Raw genomic sequence first — 16,542 nt, 5'->3', positions numbered from 1 at the left:
ATCAAATTTTACAAGAAATATTGTTATATCCAAAAATATTATATACTCCCATATATTACGTTAAAACACTTTAATCTGTTTTTTTCTCTTCTTCACGGAAAGCTGATACTTATAATATATTTTTTATCAAACCAATTCTAAGCTTTACTTACAAAAAAGTGCTTCTCCCAACTAAGAGAAATTTTATGTACGTGTTAAAAGCTACATTTATCATTCTCGTTAAAATTTCTATTAACATAAGAAACCTTTTAGCTGTTGGAATTTACAGCAATTATTCCTCTTGCGTTAAAATTTCCGTTTTTTTTTTTTTTTTACAAACCTTCTGTTTTGCCATGCGTACGCCACGTGCGTTTTAGGTATAAACGTTTCTATACAACTTACCGTAATTTCATCTCGTATGTATCCGGTCGAAATGTCCACGAATCGTCGACGCATCCGGAAGCTCCGTTGCGACCAGTCGTCCTTTTTCCGTCACTGACGTCGAAACGACGGATCGAATTTGAAACCTGCAAAGAACGCACGTGCTTAGAAAACTGCATAAAGGGACGATTGTTCGTTCGACGACAGAAACAGAGAGAAAAAAAAATGGGGACGAGAAAATGATTCCGACGGGTGCTCCGCTATTGCGAATATTTGAGAGGAAAATGCGAAAAAAAAAGTTCAATTTTTGGACACCAAGTGGAGAACGTCCACGTGATTCCATTGGCGAGGAATAATAATTCGACGTGTTAGTTTCTTACGATGTTTTTATCCCGTGTATTAGATCTTTATATATACATATATAGACATATACACATACATATATATATACACACACACATACACACACAGAAACGCAAAGTACATACACGAGCTACGTCTCCCGTATAGCGTGTAACGTGACGTATTTATGTGAATTTTGTCATTTTACTAAGAACGAATGTATTTGCCGTATAATTAAAGAGGAAGAGAAAACCCAAATTATTATAATGCCGCATAATATATATTATATATATATATACATCTAGTTCCCGCGCATGGCGTTTTATTTCACGAGATACCAAACTTTTTCAGATTATCACGACCCAGTAAAGAATGTAACTGTAAAGTATAATCAATAAAGAATTTTTGCCTAATAATCCGAGAGCGTTCCGTGCACCCGCGGTGCTGGTTACAGTATATCGATCTTTTTCCGGCTCCTCGATAGCCTATCTCCGACACCTTAACTTTCCTTACAGCAAAAGCGCTTACAAGAAGTGCATTTCGTTTTTATTGATTTCTTTTCAACATTAAACTATAGAACAGATTATAGCAGAACTTAATTAGACCACGTAGAATAATTTATGGGGATCAATTATTATTCCTATTCTTATTAATCTTACTCTATATAGGGAAATCTTTTGAAATATGTATATGCTCAAACGGTGCGGATAAATTTTACGTTCATTCTCAGTGAAAGGTAATACGATTCTTTTAAATATTTTATTACAAAATCAAAGTGATGAAAAGTTTTTCTACGAGGGTTAAGAACCAGAAGTAACATCGATCTAACAGGTCAGATTTAATGTACAGAAAAAAATATTCTTAATTTGAAAATATCTTATTATTCCTATTCTTAAAATGAGATTACATTGCGTTAAACGCAACATATAAAGAAAAGTTTGCTTGAATAAATTTAAGTCATTGTATATAGTTTAATCAAGAAAAAGAGTTGAAATAAAAAATCGAAATTCTTATAAGAAGATTATAGATTGTTGCATGTTCAAGTTTTAATTTGATACGTCTTTTTTTCTGTGCGCATCAACTCAGGTTCAGTCATATACGAAAAAAAAAACAAATTTTTTATATGATTCCAATTATAATAATTACAAGAAATATCATTTAATTGACGTAATATGAGAAAAAAGGAAAATATATATTGAGATTCGTGCTTCCAGATGTGAAGATAAGCAAGAGAATTACTCACGTAAGGATTTAATGGGATTAATTTTTCTCATCATTTCATTTTGATACCGCTTGTTATTAGGGTTTTTGCAATACCGTCTTTCAGATACGGTAAACGTATTTGAATTATATTATAGAAGATACGTTCACCGTCTAAATTCACATTATCGGTCGAAGGGCGAAACTGCGCATGCACATCGTTCACCGTAACGCTATTCGGATAACGTCCGACGTTATTTTTGAAAGAACAAGGTTTAGGGCCAAGGCACATAACATTGCGTATAGCGACTAGCGATATACGACGGTAACGCACAAGCTTTGGCGTGTATTCTGACTGTCAGAATACGCCAAAGCTTGTGCGTTACTTACGTCCACGACTACGATTCGACTGTCGTATATCGCTACGCAAATATTATATATGCTTTGGCTCTTTTGCGATTACCGTCGACGCCATGATTACCATAACGAAATCCCTAATGTGAATTTAGACGGTGAACGTATCTATATATAATTCAGATATATACATTTACCATATTCGCAATACTGAGACGGTATATTGCAAAAACTCTCTATTATTAATCAAGTAAACCTCATCAACGTCGATTCGGAAATGTTGTACTTTCGGTAGCAGGCAAATAACATAGCAACGCAGAGGGAATTATGAAACGATGCCGTATATATACGTACCTAACAGCGATCGCGTGCCATTTCGTGCCGGCAGGACGACTCGGGAATTTCAAGACACGATCCTCTCGCGAGGACGATTTCCCGAGCCGGAATGGAAATCGCGATATCGGACGTGCAATGGCAATTGCACTCGCGTTTTACGACGAACGACTTGTCGCGCGCGGGACTCGCTTTTATGCGAGAAAAATCGCGAGAAAAACGCGCCGGCCAACGGCTCGGCTGCCACCACTCCGCCATTTGTCTCGCGACTATGACCGCGGACACCGCGGTGTCCGCGGTTCAAAAATCTATCGAACCCGCGTCGACGCGATTCTCGAAGGCCTCGAAGCGTCAAAATGGCGGAAGCAACAAGCGCTGACAAGTAGTGAATTATGAAAAGAGTATAAAATTTTTTATGTCTTTATGAATATTGGGAATAGTCGATGTAGCGATCGATCGGTCGCGATTATCCATTTTTTTTTTTAAATCGGTTCTCTCATTAAAGATAATATCCATTAAATTAAGGCTGCGGTTCACTTGACGCCGCGCTACAAATGCTTCGAAGCATTCCTCTTCTCTTTCCTTTCAATGAAGAAAGAAGGAGAAGAAGAACGCTCCAAAGCATTTGTAGCATCAAGTGGACCGCAGCCTTTAAACTATCGACATAATATCGCGGTTACTTTATCCCGATCCTGAATATATTCGCCCGCGTTGATAGATCGAGCGTTCGGAACCACGCGGGACGACAATACAAGATAATACGGGAAACGACGGGCAGAGACGGCAGGTTCGATTTTCAATCGATGCGAACGACGTGTTTATTTTACGCACTTTTATCTCTGATTTTTTAATTCGTGAAAAGGAGCACAGAGCGCGCCGAGAATTTTTGCTCCGATGAATCGCAAGTAATCGAAGGTTTCGTTGCAGACGGTCGGCAGGTGGCAGCATCTGCCGCGTGACGGGCAACGCGTCAACAAGCGATATGTTACAAATAAAGAATACAGATATATAGGTGATACACATAAATTTTCCTTCTCGTGACCGAGCGTGCGAGCACACGCCGTTCTTCGTTGCGCGTGGAATCCAAATCTCTCCCCCTCATGTAAATCGCGTTTTATTCCCCAAACGATGTACTGCTGCTCGTAACGGTAACGAATGCTGCTCGCCCGAGCGGAAGGTGGTGGTGGTGGTGGTGGCGGTTCGCGCTCCGCGCTTCCCCCGATCGATTCGCGAATGTTAACCTGCGAAACGCTAACTTCCAGATGCTCTGCGTAAAACACAGCAGGAGGCACGGCGTCTCGTTGCTGTTCAATCTCATCCCGAGGGCTCTCTATTCGCGTCGCAGCGACAGGAGCACGAGTTCCTACAAGATCGCCAAGTCCAATGGCGACACCCTGGACGGTGAGTAACCTCGCCGACCTTCGTCGTGTTATCGGTGAAAAAGCGCGACATCACGGAGCCGCGAGCTCTACGGGAATTCTGTACTTTTGTTCGATTTATCCTTAAAAATCGCCTGCGTCAATCGAATCGATTTTAACTCATAATTGTCTCAAACTAGAAAAGCTGTATCAATTCTTGTACCAATTCTGTAAAGTTGATTTTAATTATGATTAGATATGCATTTTAGGAAAGAAAATTAAAAAACACTGGGTTTATTTGTACGTGACAATTGTCAAGCGATGCAATAAATATCTAGCTTAATTTATTGGATCATAACCTCTCGCTGTCATTACTTGTTGTTGTAGAGTTTGTTCTTCGTAGGTTAACTCTGTTCTTTTCATCTTTACTCTTTTTTCTGCCCAACATCTCTAATTATACGCCTATTTCTTTTGAAATGTAAAAAGTGTAACAGTAGCTGCAAAAGACAGGCTTATAAATAGGTCTTACACCTACTGCAAAACCTTTAAAAGCGCTTTGATTAAATTTTTAATTTTATACAAGCCATCGAAAGTACGTTTCTTAAGTTACGTTTATTATTTATTGAATATGTTGTAAAAAAGCAGATATTGACAACAGCGTTTTGGGGGTCAACTCCAACTGGGAGTTGTTAACGCCAAGAGGCTTTAGATTCTATCTTCCTGGGAGCGTAGGACCCGCTTGGTTAGATTCCACAACCACTGCCCAAGTTAAGACTCAAATCGTCAAGTTGTACGACGATGAGGAGTTTATGGAACCGTTGAACAATAAAGATAGGTATCAAAATGATGTAGAAAATTGGAGAGCCATACGGCCGACGTTGGACTGCGTGGCACAGGAATGTCCTATTCTTCTGCGAAAAAGCATAGAGGAACTATTCCCGGGATGCTTAGACGTGACTATGTCACACCTCACTATTATAACTATTAGTCAGAAGGCAAATATCAAGTCGATGAAATGGCGTAAAGAAGCGGAAACAGAGAAACTTGCCAAATATGTAAGTTATTGTAACATGACTTGTTTGCAACCCTAAACGTATAGTAAATATGTATCATAAATCTAAATATATATACTCGGAGGAAACATATTTTAACATTTTTACATTATTAGATCATTAGTTTGTTCTAGCAGCCTCCGACATATGTACAAAGCTCAAAATGATCGGTTACTGGGCAGACTTTATTAATCCCTTTAGTGGACAACCCTACTTAAGTCCACGGAAGGGCGCCAATCTATATGAGACCGACGAACGATTTCGCTGCGTAGGATTTAAAGTACAACAGAGAAATAATTGCAGAATTATTGTGTCTGATAATAGTCTACAAAATTTTATTGGTGCGTATACGACTGTGCATGACCATACGTAATGTGTACGCGATTGATAACAATCTACGACAATCAAGATACGAATATCTGTTTATACGAAGACATTTATAATATCTGATTTATACATTGCGGCGTTTCTTCTCAATTTCAGGAAGTCTTTACACTACAGCGCCAGCAAGCACAGAGTTTTTAAAACAAATAATAAACGTTGATAACGAGGATCAATAAATATGTGTATATACAAGGAAGAGTGTGTAGTTCACTTATATGACAATTATAAACAGTTTTCTATTATTGAAGTTTTAAAAAGTCTCTGGTCGCATTTGTGACCAATTGAGGTGTTTGATTATAAGGCGAACGTGACTCGCCAAATTTGACTTCGTATTACGATGACTATATATTGATACATCCTCAATAAAATGCCGACGGAGTGCGCTTTATGTCTTCTAAGTCTCATAAACTAACAAATGTTTATCTAGTGAAGAAAAGTCAATATACATTACGTTGTTATTAAATAAATTATAGATTTCAGACCTCTTATCTGGAGAATACCCTTTCTTGACAGTCATAGATAAAATATTTTTTTATTTAGGCAATATTGGTATAAAAAGACAAAAATGCTTATAAAACTGTTATTCTTATCACATATCGTTATTCTCCCTTCAAGTTAATAAACATCAAACATAAAAAATATATTCAAGCTTGCGTATTCATCACAAATTCGGCACAAGTGTGATCTATCTTCCGCAAACATCATCAATCTACATGTTAGAAAAAAAAATCAAAATTACATAGTCACATTTTGCATGTTAAACACGCGAGATTACGCAAAAGCGATTCAAGCAGCAATTCACAACACGATTATCGTTATATAAAGTAAATTATTATTATATAAACTAAACATATCTAGATAATTATTATATGTAATTACGCTTTATGAATTCACGGGAAAATCTTTTATAAAGCTGCAGAGTTCCGTCATTCACTGAACATGACAATACAGATTTTCCCCGCAATTCGAAAATAGAGCGTTCCTATGAAATCTTTTGTAAGCTGAAATGGCATAAAAAATAATTGTCGTTAATTTATAAGGTAAACTTTTTTTGTAAAAGAAAGTTCTCTTTGGATTTCTTTTGGTTGGCGAAAACGGATACTGATGTAGGTCTTTCGTAAAAACGAAGTTGCGTAAAGCAAACTTTCAAGAAGCGGGGGATACCTATAGTATAACACACGTAACAAATGTTATGTAACAAACATTTATGAGTTACTAATTTCACATTCAACTCTTTATATATTTTCCTAACAACTTTGTCTTCTACTTCGAATATATAAAACTTGTTCATTATAACGACGGGTTCGCGAATGCGTATTTCGTAACACGTCTTATCGCAAAGGCAAGCAACGCTAAAAAGTTCACTTTAGACGATCTCTACAATCCTGTTATTAAAATTGAGAAAACCTGAAGAATCAGAACACACCTATGCAGGATAAGCAATTTTACATGCAAACGCGTTAAATTTCCATTTTGAATCTGACGTAAATTATAGATCGTTTAAAGTATGCTTAAAAGCGTGTCAAGCCACAATTTATCTTAAAGTATTCAAGGTAATGACATATAGATCATAGGTAACTTGATACCACCGGCGGAACGAGCATCAACTCGTATGCGTTACATCAGAATCCTAACTTTACAGAGAAAACTTATGTACAAAATAACGAGTACTATTCACACACTTCGAGGTATTATTATATATCAATATCAAAGTAAATTCTTTTGTTTCGTATACCGGCCTGATTGTACCACAACATTACTTAATGTTATCCTTAATTAATTGAATTGATTTTTTTCAATGGTTTATACTACAAACAGAATCTAGAGAGAAACAGCTAGGAATAACTAGTCAAAATCAATTAACTAAGATTGTTTATGCGTTTATAAATCGCTCACACATTGCGTTTAACGTGCTCACGATTTTTATGTTACAATAATATATTTCTTTTTGGTAAAACAATTGTTAATACGACGTGTAATTACATAATACAGAAATAACTGTTTAATTGAGGTGCTAGCAGTGTAAGATTGTAAGATCATAGTAGAGATAGATTGCTCTTAGTCGACCTCTAACTTTCGGAACGAACCGGATATTCCGCCAAATTCTTCATTAGCTTCCTGATATTCTTTCGGTGATATTTCAATGTACATGTCGTCGAGGGCCTTGAGCTCATCTTTCTTCTTTTTCAGCTCTTTTTTAAATTCGTCTGAAAAGAGAGATAACGCGTTAAAGGAACGAAACAATTTAAACCTACTCGAGAACGTGAAAGGAAGATCCTCGTACCGATCATTTCCGAGAGCGGAACTTCCCCGCCGTATTCCTTTGGCAGTATCTTCGGATCCACCACTGCATGTAGTTCCTCTATATTTCGGTGTATCTACCAACATCACGAACGATTTGTCGGACATGCAAATTTACATGCAGCCGTATTTATCATAACGAAATTTGCCACGTGGCGATATATTTACCAAGACGCGGGACCTAAGTTTGTCGTTCAGTAGAGAGACCCCGAATTCGAGGATCTTCGCCACGCTGCTGGGAATATTGATGAGATGCGTCTCCTTGTGACGTGCTGGCATGCTGTTCTGTATGCACCTCACCACATTGCGAATGTCCGTGAAGGACCACGTGCTGAAATGGTTCATGGTCAATCCCGCCTCATCATTGAGATACGTGTAGCCGTAGACCTGACTTTTCTCATCGTCCATCAAGGCCTCTACCAATATGCTGTGGACCCGGGCCATGTGCGCCGATGTGTATTTGCTAGGGTCGAAACGCCCTTAAAACCGGAAGAGATAAAGTAGAGTGAATATACATATAATATGCATGGAGACTAATTACTTGAAACTAAGGAGCAGAAATAGTGGGCCATAATAATATCGAGCACCAATAATTAAGAATTTTGTGGCAGAGCCGAGTGGTTTACAATACAATGAATTAAATACTAGCGATTGGAAACGTGAAAATAAACTACTGTGTTCACATCAACGATGAATATCGTAGACAAATGCTACCTAAAGACTTTGCTAAATGTAGAAAAGAATGATTATCTCTGTTTAGCGTGTACGAGAGACAGTTTAATCGAACGTCGTTTTTAATCACGTCTTAAATTAATCTTCATTTTTTATACTCTTGGGATTGTTATACCTGCACACGACATTAACACTTTTCGACCGTGCTGATCTCGCTTCAGCATTGGTACCAAATAGCCATCATCGATGATAGCCGCGATTTCTGGGTCATCGATGTCGAGCTTCTGGAACCAGTGAGAATAGAGTTGCCTAATGGTGAGATAACGTTCCAGCATCTCTTGCGCCAGCGGCAGGCTGAACTTCTTCGTCCTGAGAAATCTCAGCAGGAACAACGAGTCGGTCCTGCACCTCTTGATCGCGGGATGTTTCTCGATCCAATGGCGAAATTGCTCCAGCGCCTGTTCCCTCGTGTTGTCATCCTCGCGTAACTCCAGCCTGGCCGTTTCCAACGCGTTTGCATCCAGAGTAGTCTTATACTCGTCATATTTCTTCTGCTGTCCTTCTGTCACCATCGTCTGAAAAATAATTGGAATTAGAACTTGATAACCCAACTGGATGGCTCTCACGTCTCGACTGAATAACATTATCCCGGCACTCTCTACATCTCGAAAAGTAGCATGTATATATTTTAATTCACGAATATGTATAATAAATCGATCGAGCTAGTTGATTAAATCGAAGATCTAAAGCTCTAGATCTAGTTGATATTAGAATATTTAATCGAATATCAAATAAAAAAAGAGCATCACATACGAACACACACGTATTATCATAACTTAAAATTTGCTTTTTTTTTTTTGCGAAATTAGTATACCGATTTTTTATAAATATTAAATATTTCTACATAATTTGTATTTTTACATATTGAATTAATATACAACAAAAAATAACGTTTGTTATGTAAACGATAAAAAAATAATGAATAAAAGATGAGAAAACCAAAATAGGAATCATGGTAAAATTATTCCGGGTCGCTAGCAGCTTATATGATATGGAGCATGAAGAGAAAGCGTCGCGTAGCGCATCCAGATATTACGACGTGTAGTCAGACAAAGAATTATGTTAATCATCATAACAAGGATATGTAAAGCATTACGTTTATTAACATGATTTATTTAAAATGATAATATTTTCTCTTCTCTTTAGTACATTCTGATAAAATACATGTACGTTTTACACGCCATGAATGAATTAAATCCCGTAAACAATATATTTAATACAGGGGTGTATCCTAATAAGTGGGGCGCACTTCAGCAGTCAATAGGAGACAAAAAATGAAAAAAGTTTATATAAACATATGTTTTTCTTATTCCTATTTGATGTTGTTTCCGATTTATAGCCGTTTTGTGCTCCAGTAATTTACAGTTGTTTACCTTCATAGGAGGTGCTCGAAATGGTCATATTTGTGGTTTGTGTTTATAAACAATGCTCAATATCTCCAGAATATTTCTCAACTTTGTTGATTTTATACATTCTATTAAGTGAATTATTAAGTGCTTCTAACAAGAGAACAAACTGAAGTGAGTAAGGAATGTGACGTTGTCAATCAATGGAATGTGTGAAATCGACAAGGTCGGGAAATATTCATCAGGAAATATTGAGTACTGTTTTCTATCCACTTTTGAAGTGCGTCCCATTTATTAGGATACACCCTGTATAATTATTACTGAAAATTTTGCCATGTATAACTTTCAGTACAAAAAAATATGAACAAAAGAAGATTTATTTTAAATTCTTCAACAATTTTTCTATATTGTAGAAACGAGTAAGAAAAATAATTTAAATTGTTACCCACACAAATAAGCTTTCAATAATATCAACTGTTGCATAATCAAAGTGATTTTGAAGCAAATACATCATTTTAATACACACACACATACACACACACAACTTTAAAATCAATTGCACCGAGAAGAAATTTTCTTATTTTATTATTTAGCTTGTATGGCGCATATAGGCTGTATATTATATAAGATGTTTAACTAACTTCCGGTTAGTTAAATTTCTTATATAAGACATCTCGCAGAAAGAAACAGAGGAACCTTTGTTAACTTTTGAATCGATGTAGGAATGCTAACAGAAGTATTCCTCTTAAAAAATATAAAGACTTTTACTTTTTTTACAATTTAAGGGTCCTTGAGCGCATCCGGAAGCTATTAGCCAGCGACAATTATAATTCCCCGCGAGTGTGCGATGGTTAAAAGCGATTCGCGAAACGAAAGTGAGACATCGGGAGGAAGTAAAGTGAACGAAGGGGCCTCCACTGCGCACACAACGAGAACACGCGCGTTTCGCGACGTGCTATATTCACCGAGCGCTCGAATCCGACTTTCTATCCTATCACGACACCTAAAGCGCAATGCCGCAATAGCATAAACGCGATATCGTTTCTATCCAAAAGCATCACTATGAGAGAACGGTCTTGCGATCCCGTGGCATTGACGAGATTTTTTTTTACAGTAAGTAATTATATGCGCAATTTGCATAGTTTGCTGAGTTATTTTCAATGCAGATTTAATTGCCAATTCCCTTGAAAATTTTCAGTTTTTGCGTCAATTTTGCGTTACACGGTTGTACGTCATTTAAAGCGTTATTATTGTTTAACGAGTTACTCTGTCTAACGTTACTGCGTCTCTTTTACTGCCGATGGGAGAGACAGCCCTATCGTGAGAATATTATCTCGCGAACTTGATGGACGGGTTACATTGATCCACTTTTACCACTCGCGCTCGCCGAACACTTCTCTGCAACGAATATAACGAGAGTTAATTCTCCATCCGCGAGAAGAAGCTCTAAATTGCGCTTTAACACAAGCCGTAATTCGATCTTTCGATTAAACCATCAACTTCATAGATCCGGTCTTTTGCTTTCAAATGTACGCTTTCTCTCCCTTCAGATGTTTTCCTTTCCACCCCGTACGAAGTTCAATCCGCACTTAAATAATACTATTTCTTCTCGATTAATTTATTACAGAAGACAAACTTGTTCCAACATGTCTTTGCATTTTCATTTAATTATTTCCATAATTCTGAAAACCTGTTTCCTTTAATTTCGTCATCGCGTTCGTTCAGAGTTGCACATAATTTATGTTACGAAAAGTTTTTCTAATTAGTAACTGTCCACTTATTAGCAAACTAATAATTAATACTTGATATTCAATTTGCTGTTTCCAGTTTCCTCCTTCCGCGATGATCGCTCTGTTCCTCTTCTTTCTTCGCCTTTCTTGCAGGGAGCTTCAATTGTTGCTTAATTGAGTTCTTTCAAGTCGAAGTCATCTAGCCGATTGAGACTTTTATAGCCGGTGGGCGTCGCACTATTTTGATTCCACTTGGTGAGCCGGTTTGGAAAATGGATTTATTCGCGAACGTTGAAGATGTGACGGCAAATTTTAACGCACGGTCACCAGGTCCGAAATGAGTAAGATGTCGACTGTTAGACGGTGCACGCCAAAGTAACCCGGTTGCTCGGCCGGCTGGTCAATTTAAGTAGGGATCGTCGTGGTGGTGCTAACTCTCGACGTGGACGGACACTCAGGACCTTCACCTACATCTTGTAGGCGCTCTCCGTCTCTCAGGAGCGAGAGATAGTATCGGGAAGTATGTTCGCATTTTGTACCGCCGCGAGTACAGGTGAATAATTTCAAAATATCTAAAATACATAATATGTGTGACAGTTACTAAAAACTCTGAAAGATCTGCATTTCTGATTTTATTAAAAAACGATAATTAACCATTTATATGATTGCCTAACAAAATTGAAATCGACTTTTCTTTGCTATACTCATTAATATATTTTTACAAAAATAAAATGTTAAAATCACGATTAGAATTTAGAAATGTATTTCACCACACATTGCCTTCCTTAATATTTTTTTCAATTAATGTAAAGTTGTAATTGATAAAAGCTATCTCCAAATTTCAAAATTTATTTATTATCTTGCTAATAAAAAAATAGAATAAAAATAATTTTTTCGAAAAAGTTTATGGAACTTGTTTAGAACAGTCATTACTATCATTTCTCAAAAAGTATCCGTGATTTACCACATAATATTTTGAAGCTGAGTCAAGTGTTGTTCATTGTTAAATATAAGCTCTGTCAACTATTAAAGTTTCAATATTTTATAACGCTCATATAATGCTGAGGTAATTATATAATGGTGAGGTAATTATAATGCAAAACTTCTTCATCGAATACAAAACGTCGGTTAAATATCAAAATTTTAATAACCAGTATTTATAGAGTTGAGCATTGCAATAAATAATATGAATGCTCGTTTAACAATTTTTTTTACGTATAGATTTATATGAGTGTAAACTAATATAAAATAGTTTGCAAATACGATTATGCTCTCCCAAAAATATTTAATTCGAGGAAGCGGACACAAGTTTCTTTTACGAAGCTTTATTTATATATGCACATTGCACATATTATATATGTATATTTTTTAAACACATAATGATAGTTTAAAAAATAATATTTTATTACTAAATAAAACATATATCAAAGATTTGTAGTAATTCTTATATATAATAATATTTGATTTTAACTAATAAAAATAATTGAATTTGACAGTAGCTTCTTTTGTTTGAATAAAGAAGAATAATATTCCATTTGATATACAAATATTATAAAATATTAAAATGTCATATAAATATTTGCCAAATTTTATAAAAGATCAAAATGCTTTTTTACGAAAGTATAAGTAGTAATAGAACAATACAAATTTTTAAGATGCCTGCATTTTCTTATGACACAGTGAATAACAACTATGGACAGACTGAACTTTGGCACTAAACTATTGTGTTGCAAATGATATATACGCGTGGCTTTTATAACAATGTTTTCCTTATGACATATCAAATAGCAATTATTATTAAACGCAAGTATAATTTTAAAACTGTTTTTATCGCGTTTTTGCTAAGCAACTTGTCTGAAATTATTCATGAAATGTCAGACATAACAGATGAAAATCAATTTGATATTTATTATCATTTACATTTATAATCGTGATTTAGTAAGGAACTCAAATAAAGTTCGTAACATTATAGTACATATACATATTAAAATACTTCATTTCGCGAGAAGGAAAAGGAAGAAGTTGTCAAATAGCGAGTGTATAAAACAGCTACGGATGGCATGCATATAAGAATCTTTATAGCTTATTTCTCAAAATCGCATTTTCAGAAAATAATTTTATTATATATAATTGAATTTATCTTTAAATTAGTTTTAATTTAGTTATAAAAACAGTTCAAAATTCTTAAAAACAAGTAGTAATATTTAAAAAAATATAACATTTTTTTTTAATTTGTATACATAAAAATGCGTTTAAAGGTTCAAACCTTTTTGCATATTTTTTATTATTTTAAATTATCAAAATAATAAGAAATAATTTATGTTTTTCACCATTAGGTGAAAAACATAAAAATCAACTTTTTCAAAGAAAATCCCTCTGCATAAAAAATGTGCATTAAAAAATTATTAAAAATATCTTTTATTTGGATCTAAACTACCAAAGCTCATCAAAGTCACAGAGAACACTTTAGTCTCTAAAAATAATTTATATCATAATACACATGAGTGATGCACGATGCCCGATGGGAGGGGGGGAGGAGGCAGTGTGGTCTAGGGTCTAGGGGCAAAGGTTTCAAGACTACTCATGATATGCAAGGACTCGGGTTCGAGTCCATCTGACCACAGTTGAAATATTTCGTCTTTTCTTCCAAAGTTACACATGTGTATAGTACACAACCCAAGGAGCGCCAATGCGCGTATAATGCGCTTTGAATGTACATTAAACTTTCCATTAAATGCGGATATTTGTCCCGCATTATATGTGCATTTAATGCATATTATGGAAGCGCATACCAAGAAGTGTACCTACGCTTATTGATCGAGGAGCCCAATCGAACAACTAGTGAACTCTGTACTATATTGGAATTTTTCTTCGTGCCCAGCTTTTATGCATTGCTGTGAGCATATTCCAGTACCAGCTATCACAGAAGAAAAGAATGTCATTTATTTAAAATTCAATTTATATAAAATTCAAAAACTTAAATAAAATGTTTCATAATGGAGAGTCAGAAGCTACTCATTTCATAAAACCTGTTTTTTATAAATTGAATGCTCAATTTGCATTAATTACGCATTTGAATGCGCGCATTTTGAACACACAATTAATGTGGTTTTGAAGCCAATGCGCAATTGTACGCGCATTGGCGCTCCTTGGGAACGTTATTTTCAAAATAATTAGTATTAGTATGAATAGACTAAAATTACGTAAAATTGTGTGAAGATCTTATTTTTATTTATATTCTTATACTGTAAAAATTTAAAGAGAATTAGGTCATTAAAAAGAAAAAAGTTTAAATGTTAATTTACGCATAATAATTAATTGTTAGGCAGAGTGAAGCTTTTGCTGGAATTTTACGAACGTATTTATTGTTTACAGATTTTCGTCGGTCAACTCGAATTGCGAAGGTACGAATTAGAATATCGCAACGATGTTACTTTCTTCGACATAAAAGCACCGTAGAAGCTCGCCCGTTCTCGAACGCCTTCGCAACCACGTCGCTGTTGGGAGATTCACTTTCTTCTCGTAATCTTTCATTTTGCTTTCACCGCTCTTTCGAATGAGGTTCACCGAGCGCTCCGATGGGTATCACGGTCATTTTTCGTTCGCAACAACGTTCAGCGATGCCATCGAAATTGATCATGCTTGCGCGACAAGCGAATCATTTAACATTTAACGGGATAAAATCACAAAGAATGCAGAAGAACATGCTGGGTGAGATTCTTATTATAATATTTAACGATTTCTCGGAACTTTAAGCATAAGAGATCTACTTATCTATACTGAAAAAACTGATACATGTTCCAAAAATAAACACAAATTTTAATATTGTATTTTAATCTTTAGACACAGGATCTAGTTGTTTTACATATTATATAACATGTTGTCCTTGAAAAATGGAATGTTTCCCTATATATAATTTTAACCATCAAAAAATAATGATTTTTTCGTTCGATACTTTAAACCAGTTCTTTAAAGCAATAAAAGAAATCTTATTTTACTCTTGCATTCGATTACAAGCACGATAAATTACTTTTATATGCGACATTTTTTCTTATTTTATTTTTTGCGAAATTATTGTTTGTAGATTTCGGTAAAAAAAATGCTGAATTTTATTCTCTGCAACCAATTTATATGGTTTTTACGACTGTAGAATATATTTCAGAAGCACATAATTTTTTTATGTAATAAACACGTCATCAAACATTTTGTTACATGAAAAGCTTAGTAAACGCTGTCTTATCAATTCCGGCATACAAAAGTGTGGGATTGACATACTGATGTTAATAAAAATGAAAACAATGACTAAACCTTTGCATAAAGACGAATTTTAGCCGCGACACTGGCTATAAAAGTTCTTTTTTTACTATATGCACGTACATAAGGAAACACGGGATGTCCAGAAAGCGATGAGCGTTTCACTTGTTAGCCAAATTGAACAATCGGACGTTTCATTCCGTCTTTCATTCCGCGAAATTAATCCGCGAATGTGTTAAAACCGGATCTGCCGCATGCTTTCTTTGCTATCGCGGCTACGTAAATTATTGCGCAATCGATCGCTGGCACAAGAACGTTTCTTGACGTCGTCGCGTCGGTGAAAGTCACGGCGCGCGCTTATGTATATCGAGGAATACGCCTTTCTATTCCTCTCCGCATTTTTGCGATGTTAGGGCCCTCGATAAGCCGATCTTCCTCGGTGTCCGCTCCGCTTTGCGCAGTCACCGATGTGTACGCTGAGAAAATTGTGCGGTAGCGATTAATATGTTATTAATGTCATTAAAACTGCACTCAGCGCTGCAGCATGAATCATCCAATTTCGTGTCTTAACAAATCCCACAACTTTTACTACCAGCAAAAATTGTGTTCTTTACTGACAATATTATTTGCGCTCCAAAAAAAAAAAATAATTGTTCTACTTGGAATTATTGGACTTTTGTATCTCGAGTTAAAAAATGTTTTTAATTCTTAAACTTTTTCATAATCCAATAAATTACTTACTTCTTATTTCGAGAGAATTGGAGAGACTTGTGCGTGCTGATTTAAAAAAGACTTT

General features: G+C 35.6%; 2 protein-coding genes across 6 annotated transcripts; one reads left to right on the top strand and one right to left on the bottom strand.

The window, feature by feature from the left end:
* The first annotated feature begins 3,582 nt into the window (after positions 1–3,582).
* Positions 3,583–5,871, top strand: LOC112458593 (methylmalonic aciduria and homocystinuria type D homolog, mitochondrial-like). Of its 3 annotated transcripts, none has more exons than XM_025022310.1 (5): positions 3,583–3,601; positions 3,852–3,990; positions 4,593–5,002; positions 5,124–5,340; positions 5,483–5,871. In XM_025022310.1, the coding sequence occupies exons 2-5, from the start codon at positions 3,852–3,854 to the stop codon at positions 5,557–5,559; spliced, it is 843 nt and encodes a 280-aa protein (XP_024878078.1). In that variant the 5' UTR covers positions 3,583–3,601; the 3' UTR covers positions 5,560–5,871. The 3 variants fall into 3 exon arrangements, with proteins under 3 accessions (XP_024878078.1, XP_024878076.1, XP_024878077.1); XM_025022308.1 differs by lacking the exon at positions 3,583–3,601 and adding an exon at positions 3,619–3,737; XM_025022309.1 differs by lacking the exon at positions 3,583–3,601 and adding an exon at positions 3,619–3,766.
* Positions 5,872–5,970: 99 nt separating this feature from the next.
* On the bottom strand, positions 5,971–11,874 carry LOC112458591 (clavesin-1). 3 transcript variants are annotated; one of them, XM_025022306.1, is made up of 5 exons: positions 11,565–11,874; positions 8,532–8,931; positions 7,853–8,163; positions 7,668–7,761; positions 5,971–7,590 (listed from the first exon to the last, which is right to left on the bottom strand). In XM_025022306.1, the coding sequence occupies exons 2-5, from the start codon at positions 8,926–8,928 to the stop codon at positions 7,442–7,444; spliced, it is 951 nt and encodes a 316-aa protein (XP_024878074.1). In that variant the 5' UTR covers positions 8,929–8,931; positions 11,565–11,874; the 3' UTR covers positions 5,971–7,441. The 3 variants fall into 3 exon arrangements, with proteins under 3 accessions (XP_024878074.1, XP_024878075.1, XP_024878073.1); XM_025022307.1 differs by lacking the exon at positions 11,565–11,874 and adding an exon at positions 10,531–11,551; XM_025022305.1 differs by lacking the exon at positions 11,565–11,874 and having other exon boundaries at positions 8,532–9,228.
* Positions 11,875–16,542: the final 4,668 nt, after the last annotated feature.

This window comes from Temnothorax curvispinosus, unplaced genomic scaffold (genome assembly GCF_003070985.1).
Source record: "Temnothorax curvispinosus isolate PA1 unplaced genomic scaffold, ASM307098v1 QBEX01009010.1, whole genome shotgun sequence".
Taxonomy (NCBI): Eukaryota; Metazoa; Arthropoda; class Insecta; order Hymenoptera; family Formicidae; genus Temnothorax; species Temnothorax curvispinosus.
Note: the sequence above shows the minus strand (reverse complement) of the source record. Positions and strands in the feature narration are given on the sequence as shown.

Bases quoted from the DNA above. Each gene is read 5' to 3' on its own strand.
- LOC112458593 (XM_025022310.1), top strand. From the start codon at position 3,852: ATGCTCTGCGTAAAACACAGCAGGAGGCACGGCGTCTCGTTGCTGTTC. The intron at 3,991-4,592 runs GTGAGTAACCTC...GTAAAAAAGCAG, and splicing joins CAATGGCGACACCCTGGACG to ATATTGACAACAGCGTTTTG. The intron at 5,003-5,123 runs GTAAGTTATTGT...TTAGATCATTAG, and splicing joins CAGAGAAACTTGCCAAATAT to TTTGTTCTAGCAGCCTCCGA.
- LOC112458591 (XM_025022305.1), bottom strand. From the start codon at position 9,000: ATGTTATTCAGTCGAGACGTGAGAGCCATCCAGTTGGGTTATCAAGTT. The intron at 7,762-7,852 runs GTAAATATATCG...TGATGTTGGTAG, and splicing joins AACTTAGGTCCCGCGTCTTG to ATACACCGAAATATAGAGGA. The intron at 7,591-7,667 runs GTACGAGGATCT...CTCTCTTTTCAG, and splicing joins TCCGCTCTCGGAAATGATCG to ACGAATTTAAAAAAGAGCTG.